At 41.0% G+C, this 23,818-nt stretch overlaps 6 protein-coding genes across 6 annotated transcripts; 1 reads left to right on the forward strand and 5 right to left on the reverse strand.

Moving 5' to 3' along the window:
• Nucleotides 1-1,054: 1,054 nt before the first annotated feature.
• AK88_04482 (uncharacterized protein) lies at nucleotides 1,055-2,366 on the reverse strand (the record flags this gene model as incomplete). Its single annotated transcript, XM_012482092.1, has 3 exons — nucleotides 1,055-1,183; nucleotides 1,311-1,427; nucleotides 1,686-2,366. The coding sequence occupies 3 exons, from the start codon at nucleotides 2,364-2,366 to the stop codon at nucleotides 1,055-1,057; spliced, it is 927 nt and encodes a 308-aa protein (XP_012337515.1).
• A 2,249-nt stretch (nucleotides 2,367-4,615) lies between these two features.
• Nucleotides 4,616-6,418, reverse strand: AK88_04483 (uncharacterized protein; the record flags this gene model as incomplete). The annotated part of the gene is made up of 7 exons (XM_012482093.1): nucleotides 4,616-4,734; nucleotides 4,849-4,868; nucleotides 5,090-5,171; nucleotides 5,321-5,484; nucleotides 5,707-5,773; nucleotides 5,906-6,115; nucleotides 6,301-6,418. 7 exons carry the CDS (start codon nucleotides 6,416-6,418, stop codon nucleotides 4,616-4,618), a joined length of 780 nt encoding a protein of 259 aa, XP_012337516.1.
• An 831-nt stretch (nucleotides 6,419-7,249) lies between these two features.
• Nucleotides 7,250-8,713, reverse strand: AK88_04484 (uncharacterized protein; the record flags this gene model as incomplete). The annotated part of the gene is made up of 1 exon (XM_012482094.1): nucleotides 7,250-8,713. The coding sequence occupies one exon, from the start codon at nucleotides 8,711-8,713 to the stop codon at nucleotides 7,250-7,252; it is 1,464 nt and encodes a 487-aa protein (XP_012337517.1).
• A 1,174-nt stretch (nucleotides 8,714-9,887) lies between these two features.
• Nucleotides 9,888-14,687, reverse strand: AK88_04485 (uncharacterized protein; the record flags this gene model as incomplete). The annotated part of the gene is made up of 1 exon (XM_012482095.1): nucleotides 9,888-14,687. The coding sequence occupies one exon, from the start codon at nucleotides 14,685-14,687 to the stop codon at nucleotides 9,888-9,890; it is 4,800 nt and encodes a 1,599-aa protein (XP_012337518.1).
• A 1,808-nt stretch (nucleotides 14,688-16,495) lies between these two features.
• Nucleotides 16,496-17,891, forward strand: AK88_04486 (uncharacterized protein; the record flags this gene model as incomplete). The annotated part of the gene is made up of 6 exons (XM_012482096.1): nucleotides 16,496-16,555; nucleotides 16,745-16,875; nucleotides 17,056-17,155; nucleotides 17,333-17,515; nucleotides 17,616-17,699; nucleotides 17,853-17,891. The coding sequence occupies 6 exons, from the start codon at nucleotides 16,496-16,498 to the stop codon at nucleotides 17,889-17,891; spliced, it is 597 nt and encodes a 198-aa protein (XP_012337519.1).
• Nucleotides 17,892-18,062: 171 nt separating this feature from the next.
• Nucleotides 18,063-18,832, reverse strand: AK88_04487 (uncharacterized protein; the record flags this gene model as incomplete). Its single annotated transcript, XM_012482097.1, has 3 exons — nucleotides 18,063-18,190; nucleotides 18,389-18,518; nucleotides 18,746-18,832. 3 exons carry the CDS (start codon nucleotides 18,830-18,832, stop codon nucleotides 18,063-18,065), a joined length of 345 nt encoding a protein of 114 aa, XP_012337520.1.
• Between the last annotated feature and the right edge of the window lie 4,986 nt (nucleotides 18,833-23,818).

A 23,818-nucleotide genomic window follows, 5' to 3' on the forward strand; every position in this document is an offset into this window, starting at 1 on the left:
CGTGCATGCCTGTAGGACAAAGGGGGAGGGTAGCGCCTGTTCTGGAACATGTGTTCCTTCTCAAAAGGGCCAACATCATAGCCCATATTGTGCAGGTAGACACATTGACATCACTACACTTGTCCCTACATGCACATATATAGATGTAGCACCCCACCCACTAAGGCAGGTAGTCGAACTGTGCATGACGAGATCAGACGGAAAAAAAAAAAAAAAAAAAAAAAAAAAAAAAAAAAAAAAAAAAAAAAAAAAAAAAAAAAAAAAAAAAAAAAAAAAAAAAAAAAAAAAATACATGTTCAAAAGGTTGAGTTTATGTAAAGCATCATTTTACAAAGAACCTTTCAGTAGGAACTTAAAAAAAAAAAAAAAAAAAAAAAAAAAAGCATCTGTCCACATGTGAATAGGGTACACGGGGACGTATATATCAGCCCACTGTAACGGCTAGTATACAGTCATGTGGACCGATATACCACAAATAGGAAAATCTGAATTAGGGAAAAATTCAAACACTTCAGTTCGATCAATCTTCAAACTGGGCAAATTAAATGCTTCAAAATTGTTAATTCGAATTTACTGATCCTAACTTGGCATTAAAAAACGGGATCAAAATAGTCATCATGAAGTTACCAAAAAAAAAAAAAAAAAAAAAAAGAGAGAGAGAGAGAGAGATAGCTGCGAATATTCCTGTCTATGAGAACCTGCTCGAAAAAAAAAAAGAAATATATACATATAAAAATAAATTGGAGAATTCTAACGAATCGGATTGCCTAACGGGTGAACCACTGTCGTGGTCACATGACCTACCCCCGGAGCTCCATTCGCTCACTTACATTTTAATTTGAACGGATCCTGACAGAGCCAAATGTTTGTACGCGTAGGACCCCTTGGCAATTATGGACATGGCCACTTGGATGAGCTTAAGTTGCTGCGAAGGTTCACGGATGGGCACAGACATGAGCAAAGGAACGCACACATAAGCAACGGCGGAGAAGCCCCAGCAGCGGGTACCGACACGTGTGCATACGTTGCCATACACTGTTGCGTTACACATCGGCTAATTGTGCAAACGCGTTGTTTCCTTTCCCTTTTTTCTTACCCCTGTGAAGTCCTCCAGGGACAGGCCCGCCTGCACCTTCACGTTGAAGGCTCTGTTAATTAACCCCGTGTTGGCTAGTTGTAACTCCTGCAACGGGTGGGGGGATAGCGATAGGGCCATATGCATATCATCGTGCATGTACACACAATTTGTGCAGCCGCTCGCGCAGGCACACTATTGTGCACTGGTCGACTCTCCCACATTGCAATCTTACATAAGTCGCTACTTCCTCAAAGTCGGTGTCGCCCAGGGAAATAAAATCAATTTTGTGTGAGATGTACGGGCGGTAGAGGTTGTAGTGCTGCTTAAGAATATCATCAAACTTTTTTTTCTGTAGTGCGTGGGGGAAGAACGTGGGGGGGTTAGCACTCACGCGGGGAAGAGGCACACAATGCACACGTCACACATCTGTACAGCAGTACATGGCGCGAAAATGTATGCTCGCCCCGGAACACACCTTGGCGCACATCCAAAAGCGAAAATACTCATGCACGTAGAGGGGGGACGGCTCCATCTGCTGTTCTGTTCTTATGATTGGAATTTGGGAGTGCAGAAGCAGTTTTGACAGGCGCGGGAAAAGCCACCTGACTGTCTCGATCCACTTGTCGCTACGCGCATTGGTCACGATGAACACAGTGTGTGACAAGGACATGGCCAAATGAATTACGGAACAAGCAACTGATTCAAAGTTGCATTTTTTATTTAACTGAATTTCCTTCTTCAATTCTTTTATGCCCTGTTTATAGCTAACTGCACACCTTGTCAATAAAAAGGATCTGATCCAGTTGGTCGGAATGAGCGTATCATCCAAATCAAAAATGATCACTCGTTTGCACTTCTCTAGATACATCCCGCATGTGCTCTTCATATTTCTTTTTAGGAACTGCAAAGTAAAGGCAGATTCCGGTATGGCTGGTTGGTAAATATATTTGACCTTTTCTGGTGCATCATTTTTGGCAACCATTTGATAGGTTATGTTTCTCTTCCCATTGTCACTACTACCAATAGTGTTGTTAAAATGTTTGGACTTGTCCCTCAAGTCGGTCATATCAATTGGGATGCCAAACATCTTGTTTCTATACATTTTGAATTTGGCGTCGTTACTTAAAAGGAAGTTGGTGTTATACTGGGGGAATGGAATAATGCTCAAGTGACTGCTTATGTCCATGATGGAGAATGGGTTTCTCTTGTGCCTGGTCTTTGCGTCCACATTTCTGGGGATCAAACTCTCGTTAGCGTTAGGCGGGATGCTATTGTGGGGTAAATTCATAATTGTTGCGCGATGCTTCTCTGTGAGGATCGATGATGCCCTTGCGCAGGCATATATGTAAGAGTGTACATATGTGTGTTTATGTTTAAATGTATATATATGTGCGCGAGAGCACCTGTCCACGTTCACTTGGCTCTACAACAACATGGACGCCCTAAGCAGCTACAGGTTAACACCACCGCCAAACGCACTTGTCTTTGACGCGTCTCGAGGGCATGTATCTTCGCAGCGGTTTTCAAAAAAGGACATGTACGTATTTGCGTATATATTTGTGCATGTACTTTTGTGCACATGTTTGTGCATATACTTTGTGTGCGTATTTATGGATGCGCTTAGAATACATAGAGGGTGCCTTTTCGAATGAGCATCCCTTGGAAATGCTTGCGAGTGTTTAAAAGAGGGGGAGTGCGGAAACAAAAAATCTGCCCTGCTATATATGCGCATTGGTTAATTGCGCGAATTATTTCCGTCAATAGGTGGGCATATGCACATAAAAGTGGACATGAACATGTACGATGTTTCTGTCCTTTTCTTTTTGCTCATTTTTGCTCTTTGTTTTTTTTTCGTTTTTTTTCCCTCTTTTCCTTTTCCTTTTTTTTTTTTTTTTTTTTTTTTACATGGCTTGTTCATACATTTTTCATTTTAAAAAAAAAAAAAAATATGAACGTTCATACATATCTGTTGCGAAAGTACACATACATGTATACAGCCAAAATGCAACTTCTAGCAAGCTATAACACGTTTGATACAGCAATAATGTCGCATAAGTAAGAATTTACCTACTTGCGCGCTCACGTTTCGTATGTCGTACTGACAGACATTTCGTGTCTTTTGTTCGTTCCGCTTTGCGTATGTTGCCTATGCCTTTTGCTGTACTTTGCTGTTTTTGCCGACTTTATGCGTACAAGTGCACACTCACCAAATGGGTCCCAGTGGAAGTGCGAAAAAAAGTGGATAAAGGAGGAAAGCAAACGAAGCGAAGCGAAATGAAACAAAACAAAATAAAACAAAACGAGGCATGAAAAAAATAACACTAACCGAGTAGACGCAGCTATGCTGTGAGTAGCTACAGTCATGTATATACGCGTTTTTTTTTTTTTTTTTTTTTTTTTTTTTTTTTTTTTTTTTTTTTTTTTTTTTTTTTTTTTTTTTCGTGTTCATTAATTTTTTCACTTTTTTAAAATGTCTGATATTAAAACATATGCACACGATGATGCCATTTTTACGTGCACTTTTTGTATACCCATTTTTGTGCATGCAAACATGTGAGCGCTTTTATAGACGCAGGGGGGAAAAAAAATATGCCAATATGCAAAAATCACAGATGCCACATTTGAGTGTTGTTTTTCTGTTTTAGTGATCCTCCATAAGCTACCGAAAGAGGGCATCATGTACAGGCGAAGAGTATGGGGAGGGTGGTAAAAACAAAATTGATATATAAAGGGGGAAAATACGGGAGGTCACAGAACAAAGAGAAAAAATGTGAACGCGAAAAAATGCTGACGCACAGAATGAACTAAGCGAACCTGCATCACGTCAACGTCACCATCAGTCGTCCAACAAAATTATTCGCCCAAATGTGGAATCCCCTGATTGGCGTTTTGTCTTTTCCGTCCTCGACAAAATTTGTAATTATGTAAAAGAGTTGAACAACAAAAAAAAAAAAAAAAAAAACAATTAAAACGACAAAAAGACAGAATCGTTATGATAAATATGACATCCAGCTGGTACGCGCAACACGAAAAAAAAAAAAAACAAGCGTCACGTGTTTAGGGAGAATAATGGTGGTTCTTCATGTTTATGTTTTCTTTTTTGCATCTTTTTTAAATTTTTCAAAAAAAGATAACAAATAAACAGGACGGCGAAATTTACAATTAAAGCCACGTAAGTGTATGTGCACACCCTGTTTACAAAAAGAAGGTGCACTTTAGTCCCTCTCACGGTAAACGGTCCCCGTCGTATTATCTGTTCCCCTTTTGCGCATCGGAGAAAACTACAAACAAACCAACAAAATGACAATGTGATATAGGGAGTGCTAAGATTGTTTCGCCGACGGAATGCGTCCTACCGAATGAACGCTGGAGGGTATTCACACAAGCGTACATTTGTGTACACGGCCGCTTTTCCTCGTCTACATATGTTGTTGAGTACCTATTAGGATGCACGCGAGGTAACCCAGACCCACTACGATGCCAATAGTAAGAGCTACAACCCTGTAAAGGGAAAAAGGAAAAGGGGCAAATTGCTTGTTAAGATCCATTTCCCCGTTTAATGCAACATCCTACTTTGTTAAGCTTTCTATTTGGGCCTCCCAATCGGATTACATCTGAGCCGTTTGAGTTGGCGGAATTATTTCCTCCGTCAGGTACTTGATGAAATGAAAAGAGGGGGAAAAAAGAAAAAAAAAGAAAAAGGCATGAATGAATAACTAAATAATGCATCTTCTTTGGCGCACTTCATTCCGTGGTGAGGACGCTCCTACCTGTGAGGTTAGTGTCACCGCTGCGGGGGGGACAACAAAAAAAAGAATGTACAAATCGACGGATGAAGAACCAAATCAGGGCTTACCATACAACGTGTACTCCGCCTTAGTCCACACACATCAACAGAGCGAAATTGGAAGTGATCCCCATTTTTGCCGCTTCCTACATGAGTATATCTCATGGCACATTTTTTCGAGGGGGGAAGACTCCCCACGTGCTTTACCTCTCAAAATGGAATACTCCAGGGAGTACCTTCGTACGTACATGTTGAAGGACTTGTTCATGGCGGTGGCAGTTCTGAAGTTGATGATCGACTGTGCGCCTAATTATGTTGCGTCAGAAGTGGAGAAAGCGTGCATGAATGAGCATCTGTATGTGCATTCGAGTGACTATTGCGATTGTGTATGCAGCGTGCACCCCTTCTCTAAAGGGGGTACTTTTGTGGTGCGCTCTTTCGTAGCCCCTAATCACCTTTTCTCCACTTCAACACAAAAGTCGCGTCTTCCTTCACAAAGAGCAGCAAAATTCCGTCGTTGCAATTTCGGTTTCCCAATTTCCAATGTTCTAGTATTTGGGAGGAGAATGTCTCGGCGCTAACTCCATAAGGCAGGCGCTCAATCAGCGCAACGCCTAATCTGTTGTGGAGAGGAAGCGAGGAGGGACGAAGGCTTGCCGGTTAATCATCTTTACGTATCCCTCGCATCCCTCACTTTTTTCCCATTTTTCCCATTTTAACATGTTCGTATTTTGCGAATGCGTGTGCCCGTTTTTTGCCCCCAAATTGGGGAAAGTAAAATTCGCGGCAAGCGCGCGGACACAAGTGGTGGCGCAACGAAAATGGAGTGCACTGCATTTACACGTAAGGGACTTCTCCTCTGTCTGCACAGTAATGGCTGGAATTGCGTCTTTGGTAGCTCAAAATTTCTGCGGTCGCGGGGGGAGAGATGCATAATTCTATTACAGCTGTGGAGGCAGCCACGGTAGCGTAAAACGCACGAACGGGTTCACATACAAGTGACAAGGTAAATGACCGCACCGCTTTTCCTCTTAGCACACCTTCGAGCTTGTCCGCCGTGCTCCGAGACAGGATTTTGTTCGGGTCGCACAGGTAGGAATAGTTCAACCCATTTCTATTACACAACGAGGGGTGGATAAAGGGGTTCGGGAAATTTTCCAGAGTTACATAAAGTGAGTATGGTGCCTTGGACAGCACATCATCCTGGTCCCATGGGGTATCGACGTTAAGGAAGGTTCTTTTCAGCTTCTCTAATAGAAGAAGAAAAAAAAAAAAAAGTGTATTGATAAGGCAAGAAATGGCAACCGTGTATGTGATGTTGTTTTGTTCACATGCCATGTAGGGCATACGATGTAGTATAATTGTTGAAGCATGTTCGTTTCTTCAATAATGCGTGCTTTTTCCTTTTCGTGTGTATTTGTTTCGTTCCTCTCACCTTTGTTCGAGTTGCTAAACACAAAGGGGGGATTCTCTATAGGAATTTTGCCCAGGGCTAATAATCCATGGAGCAAGAAGCAGAGCACGGGCAGAACGAAAAAGTTAACAGGACTCATTTTTGTGTATGTAAGGTGTAAGATATTTTTAAAAAAACACAAATGGTGAAATGAGGTTGTCTTTTTTTTTTTTTTTTTTTTTTTTTTCCGCATTCAGATAGTGCGTTTGAAGTATTCCCTTTTTTTTCCGCTATTTTGGCAGATTTGTTCTTTCCTTTTACTTCTTCCTAGTTGATCGGTCGCTGGAATCACAGAATATTTTTTTCGAGTTGATGGAAGCTTACAGGGTGCGGCGAACTCGGGGCAGGTTATCCGCACGCAGGTATTAATGTGCGTATCTATGCCTTTCTCCCATGTAGCCTCTTAGAATGTTATGTTATATCGTGTTCATTTACTTTATTTTTATTTTATTTATATATTTTTTTTTCCCCCCTCTGACGTGTATCTACACAAACACCGCGAGGGTCCCTCTTTGTGCAAAATCATTTGGCCATTTTGTAACTGTTTCAAGTTTTTTAAAAAGGATAAAAAAAAAAAAAAGGTAACAAATTGTCTACACATGAGTGCTAACAAATGGAAGGCACTTTAAAGCGAGGTAGGAACAGGTTTAAAGGTTCACCCCAAAGATGGGCATACATAAAAAAAGGTGACCTTTTGCCCGTTATTATGTAAATTCAAATGAAGGGCAAAGACCAAACAGGGGATATAACACATTGTGATGATAACTCCTACGTGGAAAAGCACTTCGAATGGTTTAACACACCCAAAGGGGCAGTTGGCACCTTACGGGGATGATATACGTATGGCACATGATAACTCATTTGGGGCAACTTCTTTTCACTTGTACTATTTTATTACTTATTATTTTATTATGCCGCATAGTGCCTCCCCCTATTTGTTCTTCCTCCTCCTGTGGGGGTGCTTCTTCTTGCCACCCACGACAATTTTCGGGTTGGTCAAAATGGCCACCTTGCCATTTTTCAAAGTGGTCCTGTACGTCCAGTCGTTGGTGTAGTTGTCATGCAGGTTGTCTCCACTAAAGGGATCCTTTTTGCTTTTTTGAGATTCGTAAAGCTTTTTCTGGTGTGTTAAAAATTGTTTTCTGCCCCCGATGAGTAATTCGTCTTCCCTAAATATTTGCAACTTGTCTTCAAATTTTTTTTTGGCTGAATTTTTTTTTTTTGGAATACTATAAATGGTGTTTTTTATATTAACCCTAAATTGGGGGATTTTCACGACTAGCTTTTTTAAATTATTATCCACCACGACATTTACTTTTCTTAAGTTATTATTTCCACACTTGGAGCAAAACAGAACAGAAGTTTTTCTTACAAATGTGTAACATGATGTGCATATGTGTCCCCACAATTTTATTGAATTTATTTTGAATCCATCCAGTGTGATTACATTTAATCCCATCTGGTACATCACATTCTGCATGGCATAATCTGTCGTTACACATGCTACTTTGGGGGTAAATTTTTCTTCCTTGTTTACTTCTACATTTTGCGTGTCGTAGTTGTTTATATTTATCCATTGACCTCCCTCTTCGTCGTCCTCCTTCTGGTCAGCCGCCTCCGGCACTTGCACGACTTCCTCTTTGATCATTTCGCACCCGCGGATTCTTGCCCGCCCGGCGCGTGAGCCGTCTCCATCATCGCTAGCATCTGAGTCGGCCTCACTCTCGTGTATACTTTCACGTTCAGCGGCGTCACTCTCGTCCATACTTTCACGTTCAGCGGCGCTACTCCCGTCTATACCTCCCCCCTCATCGGCATCAATCTCGTCCATACTTCCATCCTCACCGGCGCTACTCCCGTCTAGCATGTTGCACCCCCCCGCGCCGCCATCTTCCCGCTTCAAATCATCCACCCCTGAGTCGGCCTTTTCCTGCTGGGCGCTGCTCGCGGTGGTCTCATCGCCCTCCCCAGTTTCTGCTTCACCCCTCATGGGGCACTTCTCCGAGTCGTTCCTTTCGCGCCTGCCCTTACCCACATAATCAAACTCCACATTGTCGTACTTATAAATGGTTTCCATGGGAGCGGCATTCAATGTGGACACATCTCCATGCATACGGTGCAACATATAAGTCAGCGCAATGACGTCTATGTCTACCTCACTCAGTGAATCGTAATCACCGGTCAATTTGGAAAAATATTTTACAAAATTCACATCCCTCTCTTCCGCCTTTGCTACAGTTAGTAGCGGCATCATGTTATTTAGTCTCTTCCTCGAATGCTCATCTTTTATTTCTTTTATAACTCCTTCTGTAAGGTAACAGTCGTAGCTTGTGAACAATATATCCTTACACTTGATGACGCTGTTCGCGTCCAGAACATATTTGTGCCTGCTCATTGTTCGTCCTGCTCTGCTATGGGTTGCACATATGCCCCACTTTTATACAAATGCACGGATGCGTCGCGGCCACTTGTTCTTTTCTTTCTTCACCCTTCCCACGACGTAAGGACTAAACACTGTACCCCCCGTTACTTCTCTATTTTCTGCTGGGCATACCCAACGGCGCACTTTGTTCCCGCTACCTCTTCTATTTTCTTTTCGGTTAGCTTTCTAACCAGGTTAGTATGCTTAATATGTTAAGAGGAACCACCCATACGTATGGTTAAGTCCGTGTCATGTTTCCCCGATTAGGCGTTTTTTTTTTTTTTTTTTTTTTTCCTTTTTTTCCTCAACAGCTGTTGCCCATTTGGACCGTTTCTGATGCATAAAATTGGAGAAACAACTTTTTGGAGGGTTACAAACAAGGCACAAAAAAAAAAGGGGGAAGAAAAAAAAAAAAAAAAAAAAAAAAAAAAAAAGGAAAAAAAAAAAAGGGGAAAAAAAAAAGAAACGTTATGAAAAAAAGAAAACCAGCAGGAACACGAAAAAAAAAAAAAAAAAAAAATTAAATTAAAAATGGGAGAAATACAAATGGGGAAAATAATTTCTCAGTTTTGATGGTACTATAAATTGGTTGTAAGGAAAAAAGTACATAGGGGCAAGCCGCGGTATTATTTTTTGTATATTTTTTTTTTTGTGGGCCTATTAACGGTACTCCACAGAAAAAAAAAAAATCACCTCTTTTTTATGCCCCCTTTGAAGTCACTCCAATTAACGGTGCTCGATGAAGCGTAACACGGAACAAAAAAAACATTTTTTTTAACGGGAAAAAAAAAGAACAAAAAAAATCACAAAATGGATGGACATGTATACATGCTTCCACAACGCAACGCGCAACATTCATGGACATAGATAGGCATGCCAACCACGTCGCAATTGTGTAAGCATATCCTCTCCCACGCGATTGAATGAAAAAAATATGTTACAAAAAAAAAATTGTCCTCATTTAGGATTCCTTGGGGGAAGACCAACTGGGCCACATTGTTCGTACCACCGCGTTACAACAAATAAATAAAGGCGAAGCGCCTCTACCCCCCTCATGCCGCCCCATTCTGTGACTGCATTGGGGAGTAGCCGCTCGTCGCGATTGCCGTCCGCAGTACTCTCCCCAATTTTCCCTCCCGAGACCCCCTCAAGTCAGCGTGTCCACTTCCAACAAAATCAGTGAGTGGTAATCCCCACAGGCCACATCCAGCAGCGTTGTGTTCACGATGTTTTCAGACAAGTTAAACCCCAAGGGACACTTCCTCTTGGTGTGATGATACGTGAAATAATTCCAGAGGCAAGACCTCCGTCTTTTAAACACTTTAAATTTTAATTTCACTTGTTCACAATCCAGCAATCTTGCACTTACATTTTTCTGATTCAAAAATGTGTCATTTATATTATCCACAGCTTGAAGTATCATGTTTCTGAAGAGTTTTTTTTTTCTTATGCATGTGGAGCTTTTTCGCCGTTCCTTCGCGCGGGGCTTGTTACTCTCCTGTCTGCCTTCCTTTTCGCCCTCCTTCGCGATTTCCGTCCCGTTACGCTTCTCATTATTCTCCCCATCCATGCGTTCTGCGCACATCTCCGCCTTGTTTGTCCTTCTCACGATGGAGGAAGAACCCACCACATTGTTACCGTTAGCCCGTACCACTTCTTGACCATTCGCTTGGTGGTTATTGCAGCTGCTACTACTCCTACTGCTACTCTTGAGTGAAAAATGTTTTCCATTATTTTGTGTGCTTTGCGAATTGTCCAATTCCTCTCCCGGTGTACCCCACGCACTGCTTACCTGTTTTGTTTTACCCATGGGGTAGTACTCCCCACGTTCGTCGCGCAAGGGGGATTCTTTACTTGACAAGCCTAAATGGGTTCCGCTTTGCGAATTATGTTCCTTTTTCAATTCTCCTTCGTTAGATGAACTGAACAAGCTATCCTTCTGTTCCTTGCCCGACAGGGATGTGCCTGCCCTCTCTTCTGTATTTTCCCCTCCAGGGTTTCTCCCTCGGTTGCTTCCCTCCGACTCGTTTGCGTGTGCGTTTGCGTGTGCGTGTTGTCTTCTCAGGTTGGCTCTCGCCATTGGGGAGTGTGTCTGCCGCGATGTGTGCGAAGTTTGCGGCGTTGTGTGGAAGGAGTCCCGTCCGCCGGGGTCGCCTCGATTACCATCGTCTTGGCTGCCATCCACGCGGTTGCCGCTAACATGGCTGCCCACACGACTTGTGCTATCCCTCCTCTGGCCCAAATTGAAATGGAAGATATTGTTGTTGTTGCTGCTGGCCCGCTCGCTCGACGACTGCACGTACGAGATGGACTTCCTGCTCGTGCTCCTAGACGTGGCACAGTTCGCCGAGGGCAGCTTGTACGCCGCTAAGGAACTCCTACTGGCAGCTGTTCCGTCGAGAAGCAGAGGAAACCTGTGCTGGTCGATATCATTGTACAGCAAACTACAGTTAGTAACGCTTTTTTTTATCTTCCCATGGAGCTTCTTCAAATTGAGGAGCTTATTGTTGTAGTTCATCTGGTCTGAATATTTCTTCCTCCTTGAAATATTTAAAAAATTGTGTTTTTTATTTCGTAGGAGGACCTCATTTATTAGTTTATTTTTGTGCAGGCAAATTGGAATACTCGTCTGCTTACAATTACTGGGCAGTATAATGTTATGAAAGTCAGACTTGCCAATGATAAAAATATTTCTTTCAGGAATTTTGTTTCTGAGCACGTCTAAGGAACAAATGTTGTTTATGTAATCGATTTTTTTTTTATTTAAAATGCGATTAATGGAAGGAGAGGAGGTTAAAAAAATGGCAAAATTTTTCCCCATGGCTACTTGAAATATTTGAAGTAAATCCACTCGATTCATATTGTTGTTATTGCTAAGGAGAAGTGGCTGCAGGATTTTCTTCACTTTATCAGTGGCGTTCATTTGGTCTACTCTTCCCCGTATGTGTGTGACTCCTTCATCCGCCTCTCCACAAGAAGGACCCCCTCGAGAATTATAATTGAGGTAGTAATTACTACCATGATTATACACATTACTAACATGAAGAGAGTTATTTATTAAGTATACATTTTCCATTGGGTGGGTGCCCTGACCTGCAATGTGACTTCCCCCTCCCTGTGATGGTCTGCTAATTAAATGAATGAGGTCTGCATACTTGACGTAAAAAATGTTGTCTCCTCCCCTCGTTATGACTTGGTCAGAATAATATTTCAACAAATGGGAGCTGTCATTTTGCACAAGAATGTTGTACCTGAACTTGTCTCCCACTTTTCCCCCTTCTGCAAAAATGGCACGTGTTGGTCCCCCATGAGAGTCTACACTCTTCTCATCGATGTATGTGATGGGGGCCACGAATGCCGTGTGTGTGCTGGAGGAGGTAATGCTGGAAATGTATAAGTTGCTCAAACAGGTTATCTTTGTCAAGCTGGTGATGTTCCTGTAGTACTCGCTACCTCCACAGCATGACATGACACATGAACAGTTTTTTTCTTCCTCTTTTTTTTCTTCTTCTTCCTGTGACCCTTCCTCTGGTGCTCCTTTTTTTTTCTTCTTCAAGTAGCCCCATATGTACACAGACTTGTCTTCCGTCAGACAAAGGCTATGGTACTTACCCAAACTCACTTGAAGGACACTCTTATTTTTTATCTTAACATTCCTGGGTACATTCACAAGTTTGTTGCTTTTTTTGTATCTCCCGCATTTGTCCCTATGCCCGTCTTCACTTTCCACATGTAACCTCTCCTTGGATGTAAGTTTTTTTTTTATGTGTTCTCCCCGCTTCTGTACCATTTCGCTTATCCTTTTCAAGCTCATCATACTCATATGTTTTCCCCCTCCACTGCACGCCTTGCACACCTGCGCCTCTTCCTCCCGCTCCTTCTTCTTCACCTTTTCAACAGCATAAGAATTGTCAATCTGGCCAAACTTGTTCCAGCCCCAAATCCACAACTCCCTATTTGCGTCTATAACGGCGCTGTTGTAGGCTCCACAGTTGATTGAAATAATAGGATGTGCGATATTTGCATAAGTCTTTTTTGAAGAGAAGAAAAAGGTATTCGTTCTTCCATAGCGTGGATGGCTGTCTTGCATCCCTCGTTCGACAATTACTAGTGGAAGTAGGAACGGCCTGCTCGTGTGGGACACTTTTCTGTGGTATCCATTAGGCAATCCCAACTGTGCCTTCTTGTTACACCCAAAGGTAAAAACGAACCCATCATATGTGAGTAGTAATGTGTGGAAGGATCCTAAGCTTATGTCCTTCACTTTATGCTTATGCCCGAAATGCTTCAAGGGAACTAATTTATGTATGTAAGGGGACAGCACGGTTTTTTCTGTTTTCATACGGGAAAAAAATGTCCTCTTTAAAAGAGCATCTTTTTTTTTTTTTTTTTTTTTTTTTCCCTCCTTCTTCTGATCGTCCTCATCTTCAGGACTCCGTTTCAACAATTTCAATTTCGTCTTACGATAACACGTGTGGACAGACTTGTTTGGATTAACACCGAGCTGTCCGTAGCAGTTCAGCCCCCATAGACATACAAACCCGTTTTTGCTTACCACCCCAGAGTGGTACTTGCCGCAGTTGATTACCTCTGGGTTAAAGTAGAGGTAGTCCTCCCCCTGCTTCATCCCTCCGTGTGCCAAGTGGCTGTGGCTGTTGGGGCTGTTGCTCGTGTCGACGCGATTTCTCATGTCGACCCGGTTCCTCATATCGACCCAACTTTTCATTTCCCCCTTACGCTGTATCTCTGATGGGCTGCTTTGACGGACTCCTCCCACGACGTACTCACTCGTGTTGAAAAAATCGCTATACTGGTGGATCCTCCTTTGGTAGTCCTTGTCCTTGACCTTGTCCCTTTCCTTTTCCTTGTCATATTCATTTTCAGAAAAGAAGAACCTTTTCTTTTTCTCCTCCATAACCCCTTCCTTGTACCTATTCCTCGTGAGGTAGTTTGATCCCTTGCTGAGTTTGACCCTGGCGCTGCCTGTCCTCCTGCCACCTACACTGTCCCTATTCCGGTGCAAGTGTAACTGCCCGTATGGTTCCCCCTTTACGATATGCTTGTCATTTGAAATATTTTTCTTGTTCCCTTCCTCACTACTAACACTTCTATGCTTGCTTCCACTTCCACTCGTCGTAAGTCTCTTTCCCCTCAAGTCGTTCAGGTTCCCTTTACTCGTGCTCTTCCCACCTGGTTCATCATTTTTTATTTTCTTAATTGTGGAGATGCTAAAGTCGTTTGGAAGTCTCGTTAAAATGTCGTTGTATATTTCATTTTTGCTTAGAGTGTTATTCGATTGACAATTGTAAAAAGAAGAATTATTATTTCGTCTCCTGATTTCCCTAGCGAGGTCGTTATACCTTTTACCCTTTTCCGTGGTCCCTTTCCCTTCCTCCCCATGGCCTTCTTCAACAACTGTTTCACTAAGACCATCTTTTTCACCAATCGTTTCACAACCAATGGTATCGCAACCTATCGTTTCATCTCCACCTGTGTCGAAGCCTCCGCGTCTGCTCCTCTCATTCGCAGCGTACCTCTTGCTAATCAGCACCGTGGAAAAGTCTACGATACCAATTTTGACATTCTCTTGGAACCCTAGCTGGCCAAAATTATTATTACCTAAACAGATGAGTATTTTTTTCTTTTCTGTTTCCTTGTTATGATCTGATGAATATTTTGAAATATTTGATATGACCTCCCATGCATCTTTATCCCTGGAGAATTTTTTCCTTCTGTTGTGTAGCATGGACAGCTGCTCCAGGATGCTGAATTGGGACGTGGTCTTCTTCTTGGCGTCTCCTGCGGAGGCTTCGTCCCGCGTTGCCAACTCATCGCGTGTGACTAGCCCATAGCGAGTGACGCGCTCGTCACTGACGCTATTCACCTCGACCCCCCCGCGGAAGCTTCTGTTTGCCTCTCTCTTATCCCAATTTTCCGGATCCCCCATTTCGCCGCACTTCTCCTGTGTCACTCTGGGGGGGATTATGTGACCGCTCTACATGCAAACAACACTATTTACCGTCGGCCCGGCAGCTGCAAAGTGGATATACCGTCCTCCTCCCTGCTGTGTGGCTTTTTTGTAGAGGTACGCGGTGACTAGCAAAAGATTCACCAGTGTGCAAATGCTACTAAAGGAAATTCTTTAAGGGGACGAGGAAAGACACACACAAAAGCTAACCCTACATTGCCTGCATATATATACATGTGCACCCGCTTGTGATTGTTAAAGTGGGTCAGCTGCCCCTCTCCTTTCCCCAAATAGAACAACGTGTGATCGTTGTTCCCGTAAAAATGTTTGCACAAAAAAAAAATCGTTTACTTTTAACTTTTTTAATTTACTCAGTGTCTGCAGAGGGGTGTCCCGTCCACTTGGTCTGCTGCGCCTGACTCAACTTTTTTTTTTTTTTTTTTTTTTTTTTTCGTTCTAACTCAGCCAACGTGGTGATAGGGGCACTTTTACAACGTTAGAACAGTCGCTGTTATACTTCTATCACTTGACACTTTTGCCATTTTTTTTGCAGCAACACCACGGAGGAACATTAAAAAAAAAAAAAAAATGCACTTCATTTTGTACCAAACTTTACAGTCGCCGCTTTGCCACCTCCGTCTGTTGTTGTTTTTTTTTTTTTTTTTTTTTTTTATTATTTGCCGCTCGTTAAAGGGTGTAGCAAAGAGCAACACACTTTAAAATAGTGTGCCATACAGGTCTTTTTTTTTAATCGCAAATATGTTTGTACAACTGGGGAAAACAACTCTGTTTCGGGTTTCGCAAAACGAGCGGAAAAGAATAAAAAAAAAAAAAAGAAAAAAAAAAAAATGAACAATTTTTTGTAATTTATTAAAATGGGTATACATGTGGAGGATTCACCCATTTGTGTGTAATATATTTTTTTTTCCTTCATTGTGTGGACCCCCGTGTGCAAGTACAAAAACAAAAAAAAAAGTGGAAAAATGTAACGTTGAAGGGGGTAATAAGGGATGGAGTGGACACAACATATAAGTATGCGATGCAGACGGTACATGTATCCGGTCTGACTCGAAATGGATGAACTGGTGGAGAATTCGTCTTTACCTATTTAGCGATAACTCAACTTTGGTGTTGGTCGAAAAGAACCCTTCCTCTCGTTATATGTTTATCGCCCGTTTAGAACCATGAGTAATGAGGGAACAGATCAATTACGGCCACAAGGGACGGTGTAGCCAAGATGACCACTTTAAGCTCAGCGCAGGTGGAGCCGAAAGATTGCTCCCACGAATGGTTCGTTGAAAAGGCCTTACATGTGTAGGGTTAAGGGGACGCAAAAGGGGGAATAACACCAACAGAGGACTTAACGAACACAGGAACAATAATTGCTGGAGACTCTCCTGCGTCCTCACCGTCGCCCCATCACCATCTTCTTCACCGCCCTACACGGAGGCAATTGCAGAAGACACATCAAGTACACGTGCGTTATATTTGGAGGGAAGAACATTTTTTCTGTTCGTTCCCATCTGCACCGTTAACAGGAACGTGAGTGCACGGCGGGGAGGGAACAAGCCGCCAACCGTTGTACCAAAATGGCAGAGCAGGGCGGAAAAAAAAACGATTAAAAAAAAAAAAAAAAAAAAAGGTAAGCAAAAACAAAGCAGCGCAACGCAATGTAATGTAATGTAAGGAAGGCAAACCAGGCCAAAGCGGTATTACCATCACGTAGCCACGAAAATTCAGCCGCTCTTCCACAACGAAGCTTCCTCTTCCCACGAGCCTTTCCCAAAATGTCGAAAGATAAATATCAAAAACAAGGAGATGCCATTTTTGCCAAATTAGAAAAAGTGGTAGGTCCTCCACGGGATGGAAAGATTTTCCATTATGATCATTTTTTCTCCACCCCACCCCTCCCCCCACGTGTGAAATTAATATACGGGAGGGGTTGAACATGCCTGCACGAAATAGTACCCTGAGCGGGAAGGAAACACGCCTACACACGTGGTAGTTGTGCGTTCCTTTCCATTTTCACCGAACAGCATCAACACAAACTAACACCTCTCCTGGTGCAGAACTCAGAGCTGCTCTCGTTGACCTATGGCGCTCTCGTGAGTCAACTCTTAAAGGACCTAGAACTGGTGGACGAAGTGAATGAGCAGTTGGAGAAAATGTAAGTGGGCCACCGCGTCCATCTGTATAAAAACGTAAATGATTTCTACGAGTTTTTTTTTTTTTTTTTTTTTTTTTTTTTTTTTTTTTTTGCCTTCTTTGCAGTGGGTAAAAGAGGTGTGTAGTAGACCATCAGATGAGTACTGCTCATTTTTTTGTTTTCATTTTTTCTACCCTTTAGGGGAAATAACATAGGCATACGACTGGTCGAGGAATTTCTGGCCAAGTCGGACATTTCGTTTTGTGAAGATTTTGAGGAGACCGTGGAGGTCATAGCAAAGGTAGCGATGCGGAGGGGCAGTAACCCAGTTACACGCACACATACTTTAAGCAGGGGGGGTTTTCCAATACATGTACGACACGAACCATATATGAGTGCATTCGGGACCCCTCCACCCCCTACACTTGTGTAAAGATATGTACATACACACTTGTCTGTCGACCTCCTCCCCATGCAGGTGGCATTCAAGATGTTCCTCGGCATCAGCGGGAACGTAACATGCGTAGACCAAGAGACGAATGTGTACTCCATAACCTTTGATCGAAACCCGCTGAGCGATTTTGTGGAGCTCCCCAAATCTCTGTCGTCCCTCAACTATTGCAGCCTGCTGTGTGGGGTCATCCGGGGAGCCCTCGAGCAGGTAAGGTCCTCGGCGCGGCTGCGCATGGGAGAAGGTGATTTGTTCTCCTTTTTTGCCTTTGTTTAATTTTTCCCCCTTTTTTTCTCCCCCCCCGCCGCAGATCCGCATAAAAGTGAACTGCTACTTTGTGAAGGACATGCTGAAGGGAGACGACTACTACGAGATGTACATTCAGCTGTTGGAGGTACGTAGGAGGAAGTTGCATGCGCGTTTTTTTTTTTTACCACAAAGGTGGTCTATAAATATAAAATGTATTCCCCCCAATGGGCCCAAAGCTTTTCTTGTATAAAACCCCCCCGGACCTACTTCGTTATTTTTTTCTCCCCCTTTTTTCCAGGTTATGAAGGAAGAAATTTTAAATGACGAAGAGTCGTGAAAAGTTAAAATTGTGAGGACTTTTTTTAAAAAAAAAAAAAAAATGCTTGATAATCTTTTGCATAAGTTAAGTCCCCATCATTGCAGAGGAAAAAAAAGACTTCACTCATTAAAAGTCGCATAAGCATTTGCACAAAAAAAGTTAAAAAAAAAAAAAAACATTTCCCCTGCGTTACTCCTGTTGCGCATTTTTTAGTTCCTCGTAACAGCTATCAAAGTAACCCTTTTTAATTTCTACCAACTTTATTATCTTAAACGGAATTAAAATATCCCCGCAGTTTCGTGTGTACGTTTGGCTACCTTCGAAAGGTGGGGAGGGAAAAGATGGCGCACCAAACAAGTGAGAATATCATTCTCAAAATTGCCACATGCACAAACATAACATGTGTGCACATGGGTGACACAGTCTTAACCGCGTCTGTTTTGTGTTGGACTTTCTCTCCCTCTATCTCCACATATACATTAAATTAAGTGCGAATGAAAGCATCACACGCTTACCTGTGTAACGCTCTTCACAGTTGGTGAGAAATAAATTGTACTTGTCCACATATGCCAGGGCTCCAAAAAACTCCCTGTTGTCATTCACCGTCACCTTGAAGTTTCGCCCATAGCAATTGTTCATAATCGTCTGAGGGGGTAAAAAAATCGCAAAAAAAAAAAAAAAAAACGCACATTGGGAAGGGGATACACAAATAGGTGTAAACAAAACTGGCGTGAAAAGCAATCTCCACCCCAATGGGCAACCCCAAATGACACAAATGAAACACATGTAAGGGAACAAACAAAACGCATCCAACGAGTAACGCTCTATGGACCATTCATGACCACTGTTATAAATGGCAGGGCAACCTGTACCTCTAGCAGCTCCCTGGACGTTTCTACATCCCCCTTCCCCTTTAGTAAATCATTTTTATTTTCGACAGGGGTTGATGAGAGGTTCATCTTTTCCAGTCGTTACTGTAGCCACAGTGGGGCGAACAAATAAAACACAAAAAAAATTTGTCATGTCATTTCCGGTTGACTACCTTGCTACAACACGTTGGAGAAGGTTAGGGCGAAAAAAAAAAAAAATAAATAAATAACCCAGCTAGCTTAAACATGACCATAAAATGTCAATCGTGTTGAGAAAAAAAAAAAAAAAAAAAAAAAAAAAGGAAAATTTTCTTTCTCCTCAACCTTCCCCATGGCATAATATTACATTACCACATACGTGCGCAAGTGTAAAGTTTTATGCAGCCGAGCTACGAAGTTTTGCGGTGCACAAAAAGATCTATACTTTCCTAATAGTACACACCCGAAAAGGCTTATGCCTGAACGACGAGAAATCATTGGTCACACGCTCCTTTTTATTTTGTCACTGGTTTGAACCTGTTCGAAGGAGAGTACAATTGGCTGATGAAACAACTTTAATGGTTTGCATGTGCAAGCTACGCACCATGGGGGAAAAAAAAAAAAATCATTCTGTCCATCATAAGTTTTTATAAGATTATGTACAAAGGCGTATATAACACTTTTTGCCTTTGTGCTGTTGGCACATTTTTGGTGAAAAGGAAATGGTCCTAATGGAGAGTACTGTCTGCCGTTATTTGATTTGGTGTTTTTTTTTTTTTTCCATTTTCTCTTTCCTTTTCGCTCCAGTTTAGTGTACCTCATTTTGGACATTCGCTTAGCCAAACGTGCGTTCCCATCTGCAATGCTTCCTTCCAACGACAGGCATACACACTGCGATGTGCTCTTGTAGAACAGCGACTTGGCGCTAACACGGTACCCCCTACACACATGTGCGCATTAACATGTGCAACTGTATGACGGTCTGCATACTTGTAAATGACACGCAGCATTATTCTGCCGCTTTTGCATGTTGCAATTTTTCACGTTTGAGAAATCACCACCCCCCATTTGAACTGACAAATGTATCTACTTGCAAACATACCAATGCGTTCACTTCACACAGGGAAAGGGTGCACAAGTATAAATAATTCCTTAACGTAGCATTTTTTTTTATTATAAGCATGTGTATGCGTCTCACCCTAGTTCCTCTTTTTGTGAAATGAAACAGCGCGAGGAAGGCATGTTCAATAAAGTCATTACACACAGGTGAAGGAAAAAAAAAAAAAAAAGAAAAAAAATTTCCGGTGAATATTTCCATATCGTAATGATCAATCAATGCATGCTTGTTGATTTTGCTTTTTTTTCAAACGACTTAATTGACTTACGCGAGTGGGCTACTGTGCCTCTCCCTTCATTTGAATATGGGGTGTTTTGCACAATATGCGATTATGCACAGGTGTGTATATGTTCACACATGCATGCATCAACTCGTTGCCTGTTCACTTGTTCGCGCTCTTTTTCTCCCCCTAGGCAGCCTACCTTTAATTATTTGTCCAAATATAAAAAAGAAAAGGAACAAGGCATAACAAGAATTACACAGGAATAATACGCATTTTAACAATGTGTGTCATTCTATTCGCAGCGGGTTCTACGCGTGTAAAAATGCTTTTATACATCCGTTGTCGTGTGTAAATGTGGCCTGCGAATTTTGTTATTGCATGAGTTGCAAAGAATGCATTCATTTGTTGATTTGTTCATTTTTTTTCACCCATTCAACCCGCTCCATTTGTGAGAAACATGCGTTATTTATAAAAGTGTAACGCATTTGTTGCCTTCACATGTGGTCCCTTTCTTTAGCCTACTCAAAGCATTAAATGTCGCTCATGTTGCTATGTCTTAAAATATGTTTCAACCACCAAAAAAAAAAAAAAAAAAAAAATGTTCAACCCAGTTTTGACAATAATATTAGGTAACTTTTTTTTTTCTTTTTTTTCCCTTTGCACTTTGTATTGTTTTTGTATAAATTATATTTGCATTTACGGGCTTTTTCATTCATTTTTAACAATTCAATATCTTGTGAATTTACCACAAGAGTAGTGTCACTACGAGTGCGCAAATATCCACGCATAACACACATGTGCGTTTATAGAGCCTTGCACGAGAGTCCCCCCCTCCTCTTAGCAATTTGTTATAATGGGGGAAAAGTTCTGAGACAGACTACTACCCAGCAATGCCCGCTCAGTCGTGCGGTGTAAATTGCACGTCGCAAATTGCAAATTGCAAGTCGCACATGTGAACATAACACTTTTGTAAATGCACACCTCTGTGTACATATAATGCACGACTTGAAGAGTCCACTGCGCAAGGAAAGGAATTGTGCCAACTGGACCAATTATGTGCGACCCACACAAACTGCAGAAACTGTGCAAACAGGAAAGGATTTGCACGCATACCTGCATTATGTAGAAATGCGTACTGAAACAGACACACGGATGATAAGCCAATGCAAACCTGTGTGAAGCAAAATCGTGCAAACTTGTAAATCTGATTCTCCCCCTAAATGTATGAATAACTTGTCTTAATTGCGAAAGTAACATGCACATGGTTTTTGAATTGCCATTCCCCCCCATACGTTTAGACATATTTGGTGCATGTTATATGAACACTCCCACTGCTTCACCACAGCAGAACGTTATTTTTTTTGCTAATGGATATATAAACATATATATATGTATATGTATACAAAACGTTATGCGCGTTTTGTTAACACATTGAATATGCGCACCCAGCTTGGCGAGTTACCGTGGGGCACCGCCTTTTTTTTAAACCCATTTAATGTCTACTGTTACGCCGTATGCTATTCATGCATTGGCGTAAATTCTCCCTTTTTTTTTTTTTTTTTCTTCTTCTTAACCGTTCATGTGTTTGGATAAGTGTGCAGCAAAACGATTTTTCCCCCCCGCCCTGTGCATTTGTCGCTTAATGAGGGAAGACCTTCAAAAAGGTTGCTAAGTACACACGGACACAGTACTTCTTTATAGCGCCTGTTCGCGATTGGCAAAGCCACGTATGTGTTTTACCGTAACAGCACGGATAGCGCTTCACAATTGCTATGCCGTGTTATAATTTTTTAAAAATTTTATTCAATTATGACGCGCGCTGGTCGTATTTGAAAAAAAACATCCGCCTCCTATACTCATTTCGTACCAACCACTCAAGAATTTATGCTCATTTTTACACATTTTTCTCATCGCACAGGAAGGCTATGGATACCGCCCGCTTTTCCCAGCAGGGGTGTACATATGCATATGCCTACTGCGCAGTGAGCAAAAACTGCCTGAACAAGTCAGCTATACTTATAAGTAGCCAATTTATTTAAAAAAAAAAAAAAAAAAAAAACAGCCAAAACAGCTAAAACGTAATGTTACTTTATTTTACTTATCGCCTTCCCGTGCATTCATTTGTGCATCTACCTTTTCGTAACATTGTTATAACCATGCAGAGAGTGCCCCTTCCGAGAAGAGTTGTGGTTTGCCACCTTTTTCTAAAAATAGGCATAAATGCAACATAACAGCATTGTAGGTGCATACGTATAAATATTTACTATCATATGTACATATATATATATCTACACATATGTACGAGTAATGCGTGTGAGTAACTGTGCCCGAGCAAGCATGAACAGTGTGTCTTCGTTTGCAAAATGAGCGAACGCTTATAAAAAAAACAAAAGTTCACGTTCTACATCAGGATATATGCTGCTGTTGATTTGCGGAAAGTATGAAATGACAAACGATTCACGCACATAATGCCTGTTTGGATACTTTTTACCATGGCCTACTAACACTGCTTAAACAGCGAGTCATTAAACGGTAATATGAACTATTCGTACTTTTTATTGCCCATGTGAAACTTACATATAATATAAGCGAAATTTTTTTAACTATAGGAACGCAAATTGAACAATTTAGCGCATATGCTTGCGTGAACAATACGCATTATATTATTTTTATGCTGCTATTCTTATATATACATCGTGTTTTCAACTGAAGCGGAAGTTTTTTTTACAGGTTACAGCTGTGCGCAATGTAGTGTTGGCATATATAAAAGTACGCAATGTACGTACACGCAGTAATTGTCACGTACATGTACGCAAACGTGTACAATATTACATAAAGCATTTACTATATATGTGAACATTTATTCGCCCATGTACAAAATAAATATACCCATCAAGTGAATTTTTTGGCATAAAAAAAAAAAGCGCTGTACGTACGCCGTAATACATATATATATAGTATTTATATATATATTATTATATATAGGATATATATTATGCAATATATCAGCGTAGCAATGTTCATGGCGCCCGCGCGGCAATACGACCGTCCCATATGAAAATATTTCATCATTTTGCCTGAACAAAAAAAAAAAAAACAAGATGCAGTCAATAATTTTTTTTTCTTCTTTCCTTTTGCAGAGCAATATAAAAATTCATATTTATTTTTTTTTTTTTTAAAAACAGCTTCGTTTAAAAAAAAAAGTACAAACAGAAAAAAAAAAAAAATAAATTGCTATGTTATTATTGTTATATGTATATGATTATATTTACTAAATTCATTTTTGCTAAGAAAGATTTTTAATTGTATAATTTTTTTTTTTTTAAGTTAACATTTATGTCAATAATGTGCTGATAAAATTATACAAATATATATATATATATATATATATATATATATATGTACATATCTTGTGTTAAACGAATTTAGCGAACGTACAAAATTGTATATATAATATACGTTTATACATTCACATTTTATATATGTATATGCGTATAAACGTACAGAGTGTAGCCATATATGATAAACGAACAAAACGCACAAGTTTGAGACAATTTATTAATCAGAAAACATTTTTTCAATATTTTGTTTTTTTTTTTTTTGTTTTTATTTGTATATATTTTTATGTATATATTATAATGTATGTAACAGACATGTACTTATAATGCAATCGTTGCAATCTTGTATTTCAGTCATTTATACGTACATGTACTAATCACCATCCATTTTTAATATACTCCAGTTAATTATGTATAAA

The sequence above is a fragment of the Plasmodium fragile genome, assembly GCF_000956335.1.
Source record: "Plasmodium fragile strain nilgiri unplaced genomic scaffold supercont1.64, whole genome shotgun sequence".
Classification (NCBI taxonomy): domain Eukaryota; phylum Apicomplexa; class Aconoidasida; order Haemosporida; family Plasmodiidae; genus Plasmodium; species Plasmodium fragile.